A 14,193-nucleotide genomic window follows, 5' to 3' on the forward strand; every position below is an offset into this window, starting at 1 on the left:
TTTTGTGGCTTCTCATAGCAGAAGAGCCACCAGAAAAAGTTAAGAGACAGTTCCCTTTAAAATGCACTAGGATGCAATGACTCAATTCTTTGTGGTTCTTGCTGAAAGTTCTGTAGCCAAATTGTTTGCAGTTCTCAGAAATACCGTTATTTAAGGATATTATCTAAATTTGAACAGTAAAGCTGCCCAACATACCAATAAAGCCCTTTTTTGCCAGCTCCATGGTAAACCTTCTCGTGATCTTTTCCAATTCATTGTCCTGTAGAGAAAAGGCAATAAATATCAGAAGAAATCATTAGTGCTTATGATTATTTGCTCAAACTTAGCCCAAGCACAAGCAAACGCCCTCTTCTTTTAGCAGAAGAAAGGATGATTCATAATTTATGTAACTTATATGCCACTCCCTAGCAGACCATTGGTATTCAGGCAGCACAAGAAAACACTGGGCTTTCTCTCTGTACATTCTGATCCATGACAAGTCAAGAGCATGGCACAGAACCCCCTGTGCCCACAGCAGAGATTTCCAGCAAACAAATCTGATATCCTGTGTGAACGATTTATGACCAGCCAGAGCCAGAGCTGGCCCTGCCAACTGTGTAATCAACACAGTCAAACACAAATCCTTACAGGAGATCTGAGCTTAGAGTATCTGTTATGTATTCTGGTATTCCTTTCTGTGCAAGTTGTTTTAATTAGGGCAAGAAGGCAAGCCTGCAGTAAACCTTTTATAAGCCAAGTTAGTTATTATTCACACTGGAACACTGCATAGAATGGTTTAATGGAGCACAAAACTATTAGTCAAAATAAACAAAAACATAAACTATTTTTTCGAAGAGTAACTTAATTTAAGCTTTTATTAACAGTATCAACTTTAAAAAAAATTCCAGGTTCCAAATTATTTGTAGTCTCTTGATTTTCAGAAAATAAAAAATAAATTAAGTAATTGAAGTATTCCATCTCTGAAACACAGACTTTTAAAAAATTCTTTTCCTACCTATGACATGCACTGGCTACTTTCAGCCTTTACAGAGGCAGAAGTGGCAGGAGGTTTTAAGTGGTCAATAATGCCCTTAGAAGAGCTTTTTATCTGGCTGGCTTCAGTACTGCAGATAATCAAATTTTTATCTATGATTAGGCTTACTGTGTAGTTCTTGGGATTGATCTTGACACCAGCCTTTGCCCCACCAAATGGCACATCTACAAGAATGCAAAGGAAAATCATTTTACTTTTTCAACAATAAAGGCAAAACATGAGAAAGATGTGTAATTATATATTTGATTTTAGCAGGGATTTTGGTTTTGCTGTGTTTATGGCTTCTGAAGTGTAACTTATAACCTCATCTAGGTACTCTTATAAAAATGGGAGGTCTTTCAAGGCACTTTGAAAACGGCCTTTAAAAGGCAAAAGTTCATTATTTAAATTTTCTATGTTTAAATATCTCTTGTCCTTGACACTTGTAGAAATAACAAGTTTCACCTTATATATTTTACTGGTTTAGCTCAAAGATTTTACTTTGGAAGTCCTAAGCACATCTATATACATTAGGAAAGTGTTTTCTTTTCTTACACATAATATGCAGATTCTCTTCAAACTCCTCTACAATGTAGTAGCTGTTTACAAATTATACTTCTTTATAACCCATAAAGGAATTTTATCCTTCTGTCTCCACAGCTCCCCAGCCTGAATCCTTTACAGCCTCCATCTCTTCCCCCTAAAATTAATCCCTTAATGCAGGTTTGTCATACTTGAATTTGAGTTCAAGATGCAGTACTTTCTATGGGAGAGGGTAGTTAGCAGAATTTGGACTTTTCAAATGAAAATGCAACCTTATTAAAGTATTTTCAGTAACAGCACAGGGAATATGTATTATTATTTTGGTCACTATAGATTTTTCCCACCTTGCTACAGATCAAAGTTAGACATTAGTGTCTGAAATTCATTTTAATCCTTTCCATGTTTGTTTTTTTTAATGTAATTACATCAGTACCGATTGAAACTGAAGACTGAAATCTGGCTTGAAAAATGAACACTTACCAACCACAGCACATTTGTATGTCATGAGAGATGCTAAGGCTTTCACTTCATCCACACTCACGTCCATACTGTAACGAATTCCTGCAAAAGACACAGCAGACAATACGGGAATTCACTAAACAGCTTCCTAAGTATTTATAAATTGGGAAGGGTAATTCTACACCAACAGTCTTTAACATGCAAGTAGATAGTTTATTAACTTATTTACTCTAAGAGGTAAACAACAAGACCCTGCTCCCCTATTTAAATATCTTTTATGTAGCAGAAATTCACTATTTCAGTAATCTTCTATGAAGGAGCTTAATGGCAGCACTCAGCCTTAGGGAAAAAACCTGAATATTCCTTGTGATGAAGATGAATCAAGCTGACAGGTAGCTAAGAGCAGAGTTTTCAAGAGGCTGATAAAGCTCTTCAGCATTCCACAAGGTCTTTAGTTTTGGACTTCATTCATTGTATAGGCAAGATTAACTTTGTTCCTGAGCATAACTTACCAGTACAGGTTATAATAAAGGTCTTTTTGATAGAGTAGTACAAGCTCCTGTTAAGTTCTAAGCCTTGGCTGCTAGGCACAGCCACAAAACAAGAATCAACAAACCATTCTGCTAGTAGGAATTTTTTCAATACATTTTGAGGGACTAGAGCTACACCAGGAAGCTTGTGAGACCAGGCCACCCATCCCACATCCACATGGCAGCCAGCCCACACCTGCATTCCCTGCTCCAAGTCACTCAGCAGGGCTGCAAGTGTGTGCTGACACATGCTACAAATGCAAATTCAATTTGCTGTGTGCTGGCAGCAGCTCAGATGTAAAATGGGTGAGCCCAGCACTCAAGGCAGTTAAAAGCTGAGTAAAAAAAAATGGTTAAACAAAGGTAAGGAGACTTTTCACCTGCCTGACTCTTACCAGTCTTCTGAAAAACGGAAAAAAAATCTAATAAATTGAATTCAAAGTTAAGATTCATGCATCTGAAGATAGCTACAGAGTAGGAAATATTTACCCAGCCTGACAGGGCAGATATAGAGAACTAGAGAAGCTTAAACATGATGTTTAACATCAACATGTGGCCACAGCCCAAACCCTATGGCTGCATGTTTCTTTCCAAACTTCTCCTACTTAACTAAGAATACAACAGAGCCATGAATAATTTATTATTCCCATCTCCACTCCCCAAATCTTGGGCTGTAGGTTCTGCCAAGTTCTGCACGGTGGTTTGTAGCGGGCACAGAGTGTCCTTTGGATGCCAGAACATGGCACCACAAATTTCCTATTATGTAAAGAGAAGACCATATTCAGGTTCTCAGGAGTGAAAAAAGGGCCAGCATACATTATCCAAACTAAAGCACTGTGCTGCTATGAAAGCCATTCCTGAATGCTCTGGAAACAATCCCAGTTTCAAAGGAACTAAGTGCTGCTCAAATAAAGCTGAGGGCCAAGTGCTGCTTTCTTATGTGAGTTCAATCAGTAAAAGAAAGTACCATGCCTCTGTAGAACAGAATTTAAGTGTATTGTGTATATGGGGGAAGGGTGGTCTCCAAAAGCAAACTAAGTAGTTTCTGACTTAGCTGCAAGGAGTTAATGTCTGAGCTTTCAATAACCTTCTCATGGGAAGTAATATTCAAAATTTAAGTAGAATCTATCAGAGCCTAAAAGACCAGTCAAAGTTAGAGTATTAATGCATTGGGGTTTTTATAATATGTCTTACTCTGATCTTTCAGAGGAGCAGTTATCCTTCTGTCAAGCTCTGAGCAAGAATGAGCAGTACCTATGGCACTGACTGTCCTGCCTGGGGAAATCATTCCCTCCTGGTTGAGCAGGTACTCTGGGGACAGGTCTCCTCTCAGTATTGCTCAAGCCAGCCAAGTTTGGAGTCACAGCCTGTGTTGGCCAGAAGTGAACTCTGCCCCTCCACCCCCACCTGAACTAGATCACTGTGTATTTATTCAACCCATATACTTATTTAAACCTCCAGGCTGCATATAAAAAGCAGTTTTGCTACAAATGTACCCCTGCAGGCACACAAAATGTTGTTTATTGATATATGAAAAGCAGCAAGGAGAATAAATACTTCGGGATAGTTATCTTGTACCATTTAAAGAGAGAAGCAAAATAGAAAAAGAGAGGGAAGCCTCTTCTGCAAATCATACAGAGGATAGGATCTGAAGAGGTAAACAAGCAGCACTTTAACTGGAAGTGCCAGTGCATATATTCACTCCAGTGCATGTAAAACAATTAGATCTCTGGTTCCTTGTACTACAGTCAAGGATTTCCACTAACTTTGATGTAATAAATGTTAAGTTCTCATATCAAGGTAAATAGTGAAAAAGCCCCAAAACTAACAAAGCACTGACAGGCTTTCAACTGAGCTGCCTATCTGTCAGCCATGTACACAGCCCAGAACACAGAAAACTTTTGGACTTGAGGTCAAAACTGTTCTTTTCTTTACAACTTCGTGCTTCTGAATAAGGTTTAACTCCTTTTCCAGGCTTTTAAACAGTTTTAATTAAAACGGCTTGACTGCTGGCTTTATGTCCATAAGTGGAAGACTAGTCAATTCTGAGAGTTGTGCTGCCTTCACTGGTCACTCTTCTCCAGTTTATGTGGTAAAATCTTTCATTAGGTGAAGTTCAGGGTGTGAACCCAGGTTCTCTGACAGGTGTGATGAATTTTTCCCTTCCCTGGCAGGAGCACATAGCATTTAAGGTGCATTAACATTTCATTCCTTTTCACAATTCAGGCAGTTACTGTTTTCCAGGAATTGTAATTACTCTACGGGGAGGGCCACCTCTTGACAGGGAAGTTATTTGTGCTAAGCTGTTAAGGCTGATGAGGAGCAGGCATCTGAGAGTGCTGTACATTCCATCTGCAAGCAGATGCACAAAGATAAAAGACTTACTTAATTTCTATTCTATTTAGACATCATTGAAATTTAGTTTGACAGCTTCCTAATTTGGCAGGAGTATTGCCACGCATTTGTGTGACTCTTTTGGCAGTGTTACTATGCATTCAATAGCCTGAGTCTAAAAATGGACCATATGCACAGATAAAATACTGGGTTTGGTTTTTTGGCTTTTTTTTTTTAAGGTTCTCACTACATAAAAGCAAACAAAGTCACTGTTAGGTGGCAAGATGACAATTTTTTTTAAACTCTGGCAAGTCCCATGCAGTAAGTCTCTGGAAACTTGTGCTTTTTACAACAAACTAGCTATATAAAAAAAAAATAGTTTGAAGAAAGCCTCAAGTTACAGTATGACTCACGGCCATGGAAAATACTTTTCATTGGAAAACATATGAATTCTTGTTCTAGTTGAGAATTCTCTTTCCTTACCACGCCCTAAGAAGTTAAACAGTATGCTAAGAGTGACTTTGTTTTTCTATGCACAAAGGCTTTTAAATGAGGAAATGTTTTCATTTAATTTTTTACCATTGGTCAGTATACAGAGAAGGCTTTATCACTACACTGCAGTGTCTATGCTTTTAAAACTTCTTTTTTACAATCTGCATTATGGAGCTATTATACTTCACCCAGTTACCTCTTCACATCAAAGCAGTCTTTATCTGCAAGGCTACTGTGGATTCTACAGTAACAGCAGCCAGTTATCATTTTAATCATTTTATAGCAAGGGGTGTACTGATATATACACATAACAAAGACCTTGATTCCCAAGGAAACTGGGTTATACATCCTGCTAGATTTTACATTGTGCAGATTTCAGTAAGTTCTGTGATGTTAACTGTGTTTATTATGTTTCCTTAGAAAATGTGGTGTATAGAACCACCAGCTTTTCAAGGATGACTATTGCCTTTCTAGTACGCCTCCAGATCTATTCAGGGAAATTTGTGTCACTATTTTCTGAGCTTCTCGTGGAGTGATCCTAAATGGCAGTTCCTACATCTGCCCTCACTACTAACAAGCACGAGGTACTCAAAGTCTCAAGAAGAACTAAACAGTTGCCATAGCAACAGTTCAAAGCAAAACACTTAGTAACCTACTCCTCCTGCACTGAATATCTTACAAATCTTAGTAAGTCTCTCAAGTTCCCCAGAACCTGGAACACATTTGCATCTCAGCCTAAATTATTAATACCTAACCAAGGGGTTTTATCCTGCTTTGACTTTAAGTGTTTTCTTCTGGTTGTCATGTTCTTGTGAACTTTGGAACTAATTTGGGTCCTTTACAGATGACAATTCCTGTTAACATGGTGCATTTGTTCTGCTCACCTCTACTGGCAAAGTGTTTGCTCATCACAAGAAGCTTTCCAGAGCAGCAGCTGCCCTACACTGCCCATACAGCACTTGCCAACACGAGTGTCATGATCTCCTCTGGAAGTTTCTTGGACTGACTAAAGGCATGTTAATTTAATCTCCCAGTCAGCAACACTGGATTCTGCAGCAGCTCTGTGGGGGAGCAGCTTGCCTGACCCTGTCCAAAGGCTTGAGTCTAAGTCCACAGTGGGAAGGAGCTTCAGTATAGGAACTCACCTATGGATTCTGCAAAATCCATAGATCAATCCCAGTAGTACCTTAACTGCAGTGTTAAAACCAGAGTGTTTTAACTCTAGATTATGTATATTTTCATGTTTGGTAAGTAAACAAATGCAATTGTTGATTGTACTGCCATTAAACTAAGTAGTCACTGACACCTAACTCAGTAAACTCTTTCAGAACACACACATTTTTCTAGACTCAGAAAAATAATCCAGCCTTCCCAAGAAGGAAACTGCTGAGCCTTATTTAACCATTTGCAAAGTGTGGTAAACAGCACAGTGACCAATTTGTAATTATTGAAGACAAAGAAATTCCAGATAAACCTAACAAAGCAAAATGAGTAATTCAGTACTAGAAAACAAGAACACTGCACACCAATCAGCAGCAAGAACCACTAATTCCTCAGTTCAATTCACTAACTGCCAAGAGAGGAGATAAAAATATTTATCTTTTCATACACAGCACTAGTCAGCTATAAAGCTGGGGCAGGACAGATATTCCCCTATAGAGATACCTCACCATTCTGCTTTAAGCATCAGTATTTATAAAATGACCATTTTGTCCTACTCAGCCAGACAGAATACTTTAGAATATCACTTACTGTATGTTTTTAATAAGCTGCACTTGAAATGTGCTTAAACATCTACATTTATTTCAATCCATGCTGAGAAAAGCCAAGAGTTTTCTTTATTCAAAAATTACCTCTGGTGCATTGATAAGACTTGGTGTTTTAAATGTGAATACAGCAAATTTAGTACACTACTAAGAAAGCAAATAGGACATGAATTTATGCACTTAGAATCTGGCTATGAAATCAAGTCTCCCACCTACAGAAGTACCTCAGCCCCACCTAAAGGATTAGGTCACTCAATAAGGTGCACTCAACACTGTAGAAACAAGGACAGAGACAGGGAGATACAGTAAACTGCTTCCACACAGATATTACTATTGCAAGGTGCAGAGGGCAGAAATAACACACAGGTTGGCCCTGGCTGGTCCAAATGCCACAGGAGCCACAAAACAAGAAGCCACCACAGTGCTGACATGAGGCAGGCAATTCCTAAGAGTCTAATTCCTAACAAGATGGAGCTGTTGCAATTAATGCAACAAAAAAAGTGTTTGTTGGGATCACCCAGAGAACAGGAGGGAGACCATCACACAGGAGATTCCTCTCTCCAACACGTGTTTATGCAGAAAGCCCAATGCTGAGAGAGGTATGATCTCTCTATAAATAGACAAAGAGCCAACAGTAGCAAGGGAAAACAACTATGTAAGATCAAGGACAAAGCTGGCTACCACAGCAATGGTATGCGCTGATTACATGATAAAAAAGCTGAACTAAGAAGATTCACAGCCAAAAGAATAAGGCATTGCCTCTTACAAGAAATCAAAGGTAAAAACAAAAATGTGATATGGTTCTGATATGTTAGTTATAACTAGCATATTAAGACAGTAAAAGACAAGACACCCATTCCTTTCCTTTTTTTTTAAATTTGCAATTTAAATGTATATCCACTGTTGCACTTATTGTGAAGTTAGATAAGCTACAATAAGAGAATAAAAACCTATGAAAATTGCTCAAAGGTTGGACTCAATCTTAGAGGTCTTTTCCAGTCTTAATGATTCTCTAAAAGTAAGGCGCTTGTATAAGTTTTAGCTATATTACTGCAAGTGTTATCACAATTAGGCTAATTACCATCTTTTCTCCAAAAAACCCTCTGACACCCCTTCAGAGTTAGATCAGTTTCCAAGGTTGATTTCAGGTTACAGATGGTCCATGTTATAGTTCCATCTGTGGCATGGTCCATAGGGTACATTTCCATGTCTTACTCGGGCCAAAGGCACAAGCTTTTAACTTTCACCCATGCATGACTTAAAAAAAGCAAAGCCACTAATTCACCCCCAAGATAAACAGCTCTGCTGATTCCAAGATACCAACAGCACTACTCCTCACCCTCTTAGAAAAGCAATAAATAATGTTGAGACAGCACATGGGGTAGTACTGGTCCAAGTCCTGCATGTCCAGGTTTTCCTTTTGCAAGTAAGGTTTCCATCATCAGGTATGCACACTGTTTTAAACATATTATTGTCTGCAACAGAGGGAATTCTGTGACTGGACACTGAGATCAGTGCCAGCCTTGGACCTCTGCAACTGCAGCAAGGGTGGCACGAATAAAAGTCACCTTTATGCAGTAAGAAACTCATTAATATGAACTCACGAGCCAAGTGAGAAGGATAAATCCTGACAGGCAGAATAAAAGCTGCAAAGACCAGACAACAGGAAAGTTTTGTAGTGCAGAAAAGCTCCTTCCACTAACCAGCCAAGGCAGCACCACCACACAGGAAATCAAATTCATTCACCTCCAAGTCGACTGAACAAATAAAGTAAGACTCATTTGTCTTCACACAAAAGAGTGACCTCTCGAGTAATGTTTGACAGAGCTTTTCAAAATTCCTCTGTAAATGAAAGTTATGCTAAATCTAGTCCAGAACTAAGGATGCTTTTAAAGCCTTTCTGAACTGAGGAAGCAGCTGAGACTTGGTTACAGCAATTTGGGTGAGCACAAACAAAAGTTAGGCTGTTTCTGGCTCTGATTCATTTGGTTTCATTTAGACCTGCTGGACAGTTTGTTAACGTGGAAAGGCTTGAAAAAGTTTTAAAAGCATTTAACAGCATTATTCCCAGAGTAAATGCTGCCTAACAAACATGGAATCACTTCCATACTACTAAGCAGGTAAAAATTCAGTAAGTTTCTTTTGTTTTCTAAACCTGACCATTTAATGATAAACAGCCATCAGCAACCACATAAAAACAGCTTAACCAGTTCTACACCTTTCGTAGAACATGATGAAATTATTTAGAAGAAATTATTATTTTAAGTAGGAACTGCCAAAGTACTTTCCAACAAAGTCCTCTATATTCAGACATCTCATTTCCTGTACCCTATTTGGTTTGTTTTACTTCTTTAGGCAGCTGTCAGTGCAGTGAACGAGAGCAGCTGTGGTTTCCTGTTAGTTCTGGCCACTGGCATGCAAAGGAAAGAGTGATGTGACCCACAGCATTACTTCAGCTACCAGGCAGCATCAGTCCAGTTGTACAAATACTGCAACATTTGGAGTGTAAGCAACCTGAGTTCCAATACACAAGAAAACTGCTTATTCCATATTTTCAGTGGGATGATGAGTAATCTGATTTTTCCTGCCTAGCAAACAATTATGGAGTCCTTAAAACCTGGATTTGCATGCTGGACATACTGCAAGACCTGCCACTTAAATGAAGATATTCATGACTGTTCTGTAAAGATTCCTAAAGTACAGCTAAAGGAAAAGAATCACCGCTCCTCAACTTGCAAGAGTTTGCAACCCCCAAAGCAGAATTAAGGATTAACTTCTACAGTGATTAAACAGGAAAGCACCACAAGATTCAACAAGAAGTGTTACTTGTGGGTTCTCTCAATAAGGTGGAAAACCACCAAAAGTTGTAAACTGAAAAGAAAGCATGTTTCAGTACCTTGTGCTTCTTTTCTAGAATAGCACTTTTCTTCACCCCGTGAAGAATCACCTGCACTGCTGTGTAGTGACAGCTACACCCAACAGCACCAAGCTGACTTGTGTTCTTACATGTGCTTTGGGGCGAGAGGAAAGTAGGATAAGCCTTTAAATAACTTCCTATTTTTATTAACAATGCTTTTGATTGTTAGAATTAGAGTATTAAGAGCATTGTGCTTCTTGTATAGAAATACAACAGTCAAATTTCTGGCCAAGGTGTAGGAGTTTGCCTACCAAAAAAATGTAAGACTGAACTTGGACTTGCCCTCATGCAGCTGTATCAGGCCACAGTCATCCTTTCACTGCAGAAGACAATGAGTAGGTGAAGACATTAAAGATATCTCTGACAGAAGGAACATCATCTAAATGTTATACTGTTAACCACAAGTGTTTAGTAGAAATAAGAAGGTGCTGTTAATAAAGTGCATATAATTAAAATGTTTATTTAGACTCTTTTTGAGCAATTCAGCTGCCTCCAAGTTTAGGACATTTAAAACAAGATTTTAAATTTTGATTTATAGTTTAAATTCTTCATTAGTTCCTGGTTAAATCTGTAAATGCCCTTGTAAACAAAGGCTTACAGAAGTAATACACAACTGCTAATGAAGCATTTTGGTATGAATGTACTGAAAAACTTAAGAACAATTAAAGGAGGGCAGCCTTTAAAAGACCTAAAAACTTTTGTACTCCTCCATTTCCTACTTGAATCTTAAAGTGTTCTTTGATCATTTGTCTAATCTGCATACAGAACAGTATTTAATATTCTCTAACCAGCATCTCTTATCCTTCAGCTTATGTAAACATCAAGAAATACAAGAGATGAGCTTTTAAAGCACAATGCTCCTTGAAAGAATAAGGGACATGAAAGAGCATCCCCACTTGCTAGCAATCACCTAGCAGTGAGTAAAAAACACTTCTTTCTTAGTACCAAATACACACACTACCAAAAAATGAAAAATAAAAAAAAAAAGAAGGAAAAAAAAAAAGGCAGAATGGGTAACTTTGTTTTGCCAAATTATACTTTTCAGAAAGTGCAAAGTTAAAAGTCACAATTCTGTATGTGAAAAGATGTGGAAATTATGCTCCTCCTTATGTCTCTGCAAGCCAACTTGTCAACTTAGCTCTTCTTTTAAAAGGGGGCCTTACGTCCCTTGCTGTTTCTTGGTGTGAATTACTTGCACTGGACACTGGGGTGGGACACTCACTTCAGCAAGTTCCCCTATTTCATACTGTTATATGGAGTTTAGAGTTGTATTCCATTGGACTTTGTGCTTTTATCCCTGTGGACTGTACTGAGATTCTAGTTCAAAAATCCCTTTTGGACAAAAGCTCAAGTTGGTGCATTTCAGGGGGATCAAATGTACTATAAATGCAGAAATATCTTTACCACTCCTTTGCCATTAAAGTAGAAATGTTCTAGTTCCTCACACCTTTCCCACAGTAGGTTTCAAGCAATTGATTTCTGCTTATCATGCATGCCATATAAATTTACTACAAATCCAGATCAGCCACCTGATAGTGGGCAAATTCCTAGAGAGCAGCAGAAGGTGAAATCCATTAATGATCTCTGTGCTTAAGAATGGAAAGGAAATATCATTTGCAATTCCTTCCCTAAATTTTGAGAGGGTGGCGAGCAGCACAAGAGGAAAAGGACAAACTATTGAGAGTTCCTATTTTCTGTAGCTGTCATTTTCAATTGCCTGTAAGTGCTCCAGTGTTTGCTTCAGTGTGAGTGCAGGCAGACATAACAGATGCCACTAAAAATCAAGAAATCCTGGTGAGAATTTAGAAATGTAAGTAACAGAACAGAGAGAGTCCAGTCTCACAACTGGCAGGGTTTGTTCACTCACAGTGCATTTTATAATATTGGTTGTGTAAACATTAGTTCCTCCACTTATGAGCAATACTAATGTGAAATGTTAGAAGCTCTCACATTATTTCACTCCTTCATTTGCCACTGGACTGCATTTTGTTATGCAAACAGAATCTTTAGAATAACAGCAAAGGCTATACAGCAAAGGACTTTTTGTAAGCAGCAGCAAAGAGTAACGTAACTGAAGCAGTGATACAACAGCAGTGTGATATCCATCAGTATTTTCAAAGAAATTATAGCAGTGGCATAGAACAGTAGATTCACACGGAGTAAACTCCAGCCACGCCCAAACTTCAGCTGCAACTCAGTCTGATGCTAATTCTTGCTTCAAGTAAACAACCAAAATTGAGTTAGCCTCTTTTGGGTAAGCATCTAGCATGTCACAGGATAGTCACTAGATGTTTGATTTTTGGAATGTTAGGAATGACATTGACAGGACAGCACTATTTGTGTTGCAGAGAGAAATCTCCATGTCACATATATATATGTGTGTGTGTATATATATACACCAGCTGAACTGATTCTCACAAACACATTTACCTAAGAACACCCTTCCTAATCTAGTCTTGAAGTCAGCGAACTCAATTTATAAGAAATCACTTGCTTTCTGTTTTTCTGTAACTGCCATTATTTACCATAAAGCTGATGTATACTGAAAAAAAAAAAAAGTGTTTACAGAAGCTCTGGTTTGAGTCACAGACCTGAAATGGTTTCCAACACTCAAATGTCCACAAAGACCAGAGCTCTTGAGTAAGTTATGCTGAAGGACGTCTGTATTTGTTTTTCAAGGAAATACCATCTATCCCAGCCCAAAAGGGAGTCTGACTCCTCTGGGATCGCGGCCGATCCCACGAGAACCCGGCTCCAGTGGGATTCACCCTCTCCGTCCCTGGGTATGGAGTTGTTCTCACCTACCCAGAGCTACCCACTTCCATTAAAATCCCTTTTCCCTAACTATGTATCCAGGCGGTGACTGGAAACACAGTTAACCTGTTGTTTTTTCTCTAGGGATGTGCTGTGTGCCAGCACCAGCTTTTGGCGAAAACACCAAGGGCTGAGTGCAGAGGGGACAGCGGCTCCTCCACTCCCGGCTCCAGCGGGCACTTCCAGCACGGCACTCCCTACAAACACTACCGAGCTCTGACTCACATCAGTTAAAATGAGCCGGGGATTCTCCTCGCCGCGCCTCAGGCCAGCCCGGCCCGGGGTGGGTGAGGCGAAGGCCCGAGGGCAGCCCCGACACAGCCGGTACCGGGGCCGGGCCGGCAGAGCGCTGAGGGGCTGTGGAGAAGCCGCCCTGCTCCTCCTGCCCTCTTTCTTTCCCTGGGGTGTCGTGTATCGGGGCTGGCACGGAGGCGGCCGGGCTGGCCGGGCGGGGAGCAGGCGCGCTGTGCCGGGGGGCCGGCCGGGGGCACGGCGGCCCTGCCCTCCCTCAGCGCGGAGGCGGCGGCTCTCACCTCCCTTGCAGGGCGTGCGGTGCTGGCTGTGCTGCGCCCGGTAGCCCTCGATCACCTCCCACTCGCCGTTGTCGCGCTTGATGGGGAAGGTGACGCTGAGCACATGGTTGCAGGGCTTGATGATGCGGAGGATGCCGCGGACGCGGTGGCGCCGCTCCTCCATGCTCTCGCGGGTGCGCAGCCCCTCCACCAGCTTGTCCTCCACGATGCTGGCGCCGCGGTCGAAGAACCCCTCCACCATCTTGAAGAAGTTGGGGTCGTCCTCCTTCTTGGCCGCCTCGCAGTAATGCCGCCGAGGACACCGGCCCCCGCCCCACGCCGCCGCCACCGCCGCTCCTCCTGCCGCCGCCGCTGCCGCCGGCCCGCCCGACTCCGCGCCCGCCAGCACCGAGCCGGCGGCCAGGCGGGACGCCAGCTGTTCCCCCAAGTAGCGGTACATGGCGGCGGCCGCCAGAAGCGAGGACGGGAGCGGCGCGGCCGCTGTCACAGGAGGCGCCGGGGGCCGCCGCCGTCGCCTTTAAACTCGGGCCGCGGGGGGGCGGCGCGCCCCGGGGCGCGGGGGGGCGGGAGCTGTCCGCGCCTCCCGCCGCGCATGCGCCCCGCGCCCCGCGCCGCCCCCGGCCGGATTCGCCGACGGGAGGGGGCGCGGCGGGAGAGGGCGGGGCCGAGCATGCGCAGTGCGTATCAACAGCGCCTCCCCTTCCCCTTCTTTTTGCCGTCCGTGAGGCCGGGCCCGTTTCCCGCCCCGCCGGGAGCGCGGCTGGTGCTACAGAGCCCGGGCTGTGGCCGCTCC

At 41.7% G+C, this 14,193-nt stretch overlaps 1 protein-coding gene across 1 annotated transcript in view; it reads right to left on the reverse strand.

Annotated features, from left to right (window-relative positions):
- The window catches only part of GLUD1 (glutamate dehydrogenase 1), a 28,330-nt gene extending 14,476 nt beyond the window's left edge, over window positions 1-13,854 (reverse strand). Inside the window, exons 1-4 of the mRNA XM_083866713.1 lie at window positions 13,401-13,854; window positions 2,036-2,116; window positions 1,142-1,197; window positions 196-259 (exon numbers count right to left, since the gene is read on the reverse strand). Coding sequence (XP_083722839.1) covers window positions 196-259; window positions 1,142-1,197; window positions 2,036-2,116; window positions 13,401-13,839 — 640 coding nt within the window. The 5' untranslated portion in view covers window positions 13,840-13,854. The remainder of the gene's footprint in view (window positions 1-195; window positions 260-1,141; window positions 1,198-2,035; window positions 2,117-13,400) is intronic.
- Between the last annotated feature and the right edge of the window lie 339 nt (window positions 13,855-14,193).

This window comes from Zosterops lateralis (genome assembly GCF_965231275.1).
Source record: "Zosterops lateralis genome assembly, chromosome: 8".
In the NCBI taxonomy this organism is placed as follows: Eukaryota; Metazoa; Chordata; class Aves; order Passeriformes; family Zosteropidae; genus Zosterops; species Zosterops lateralis.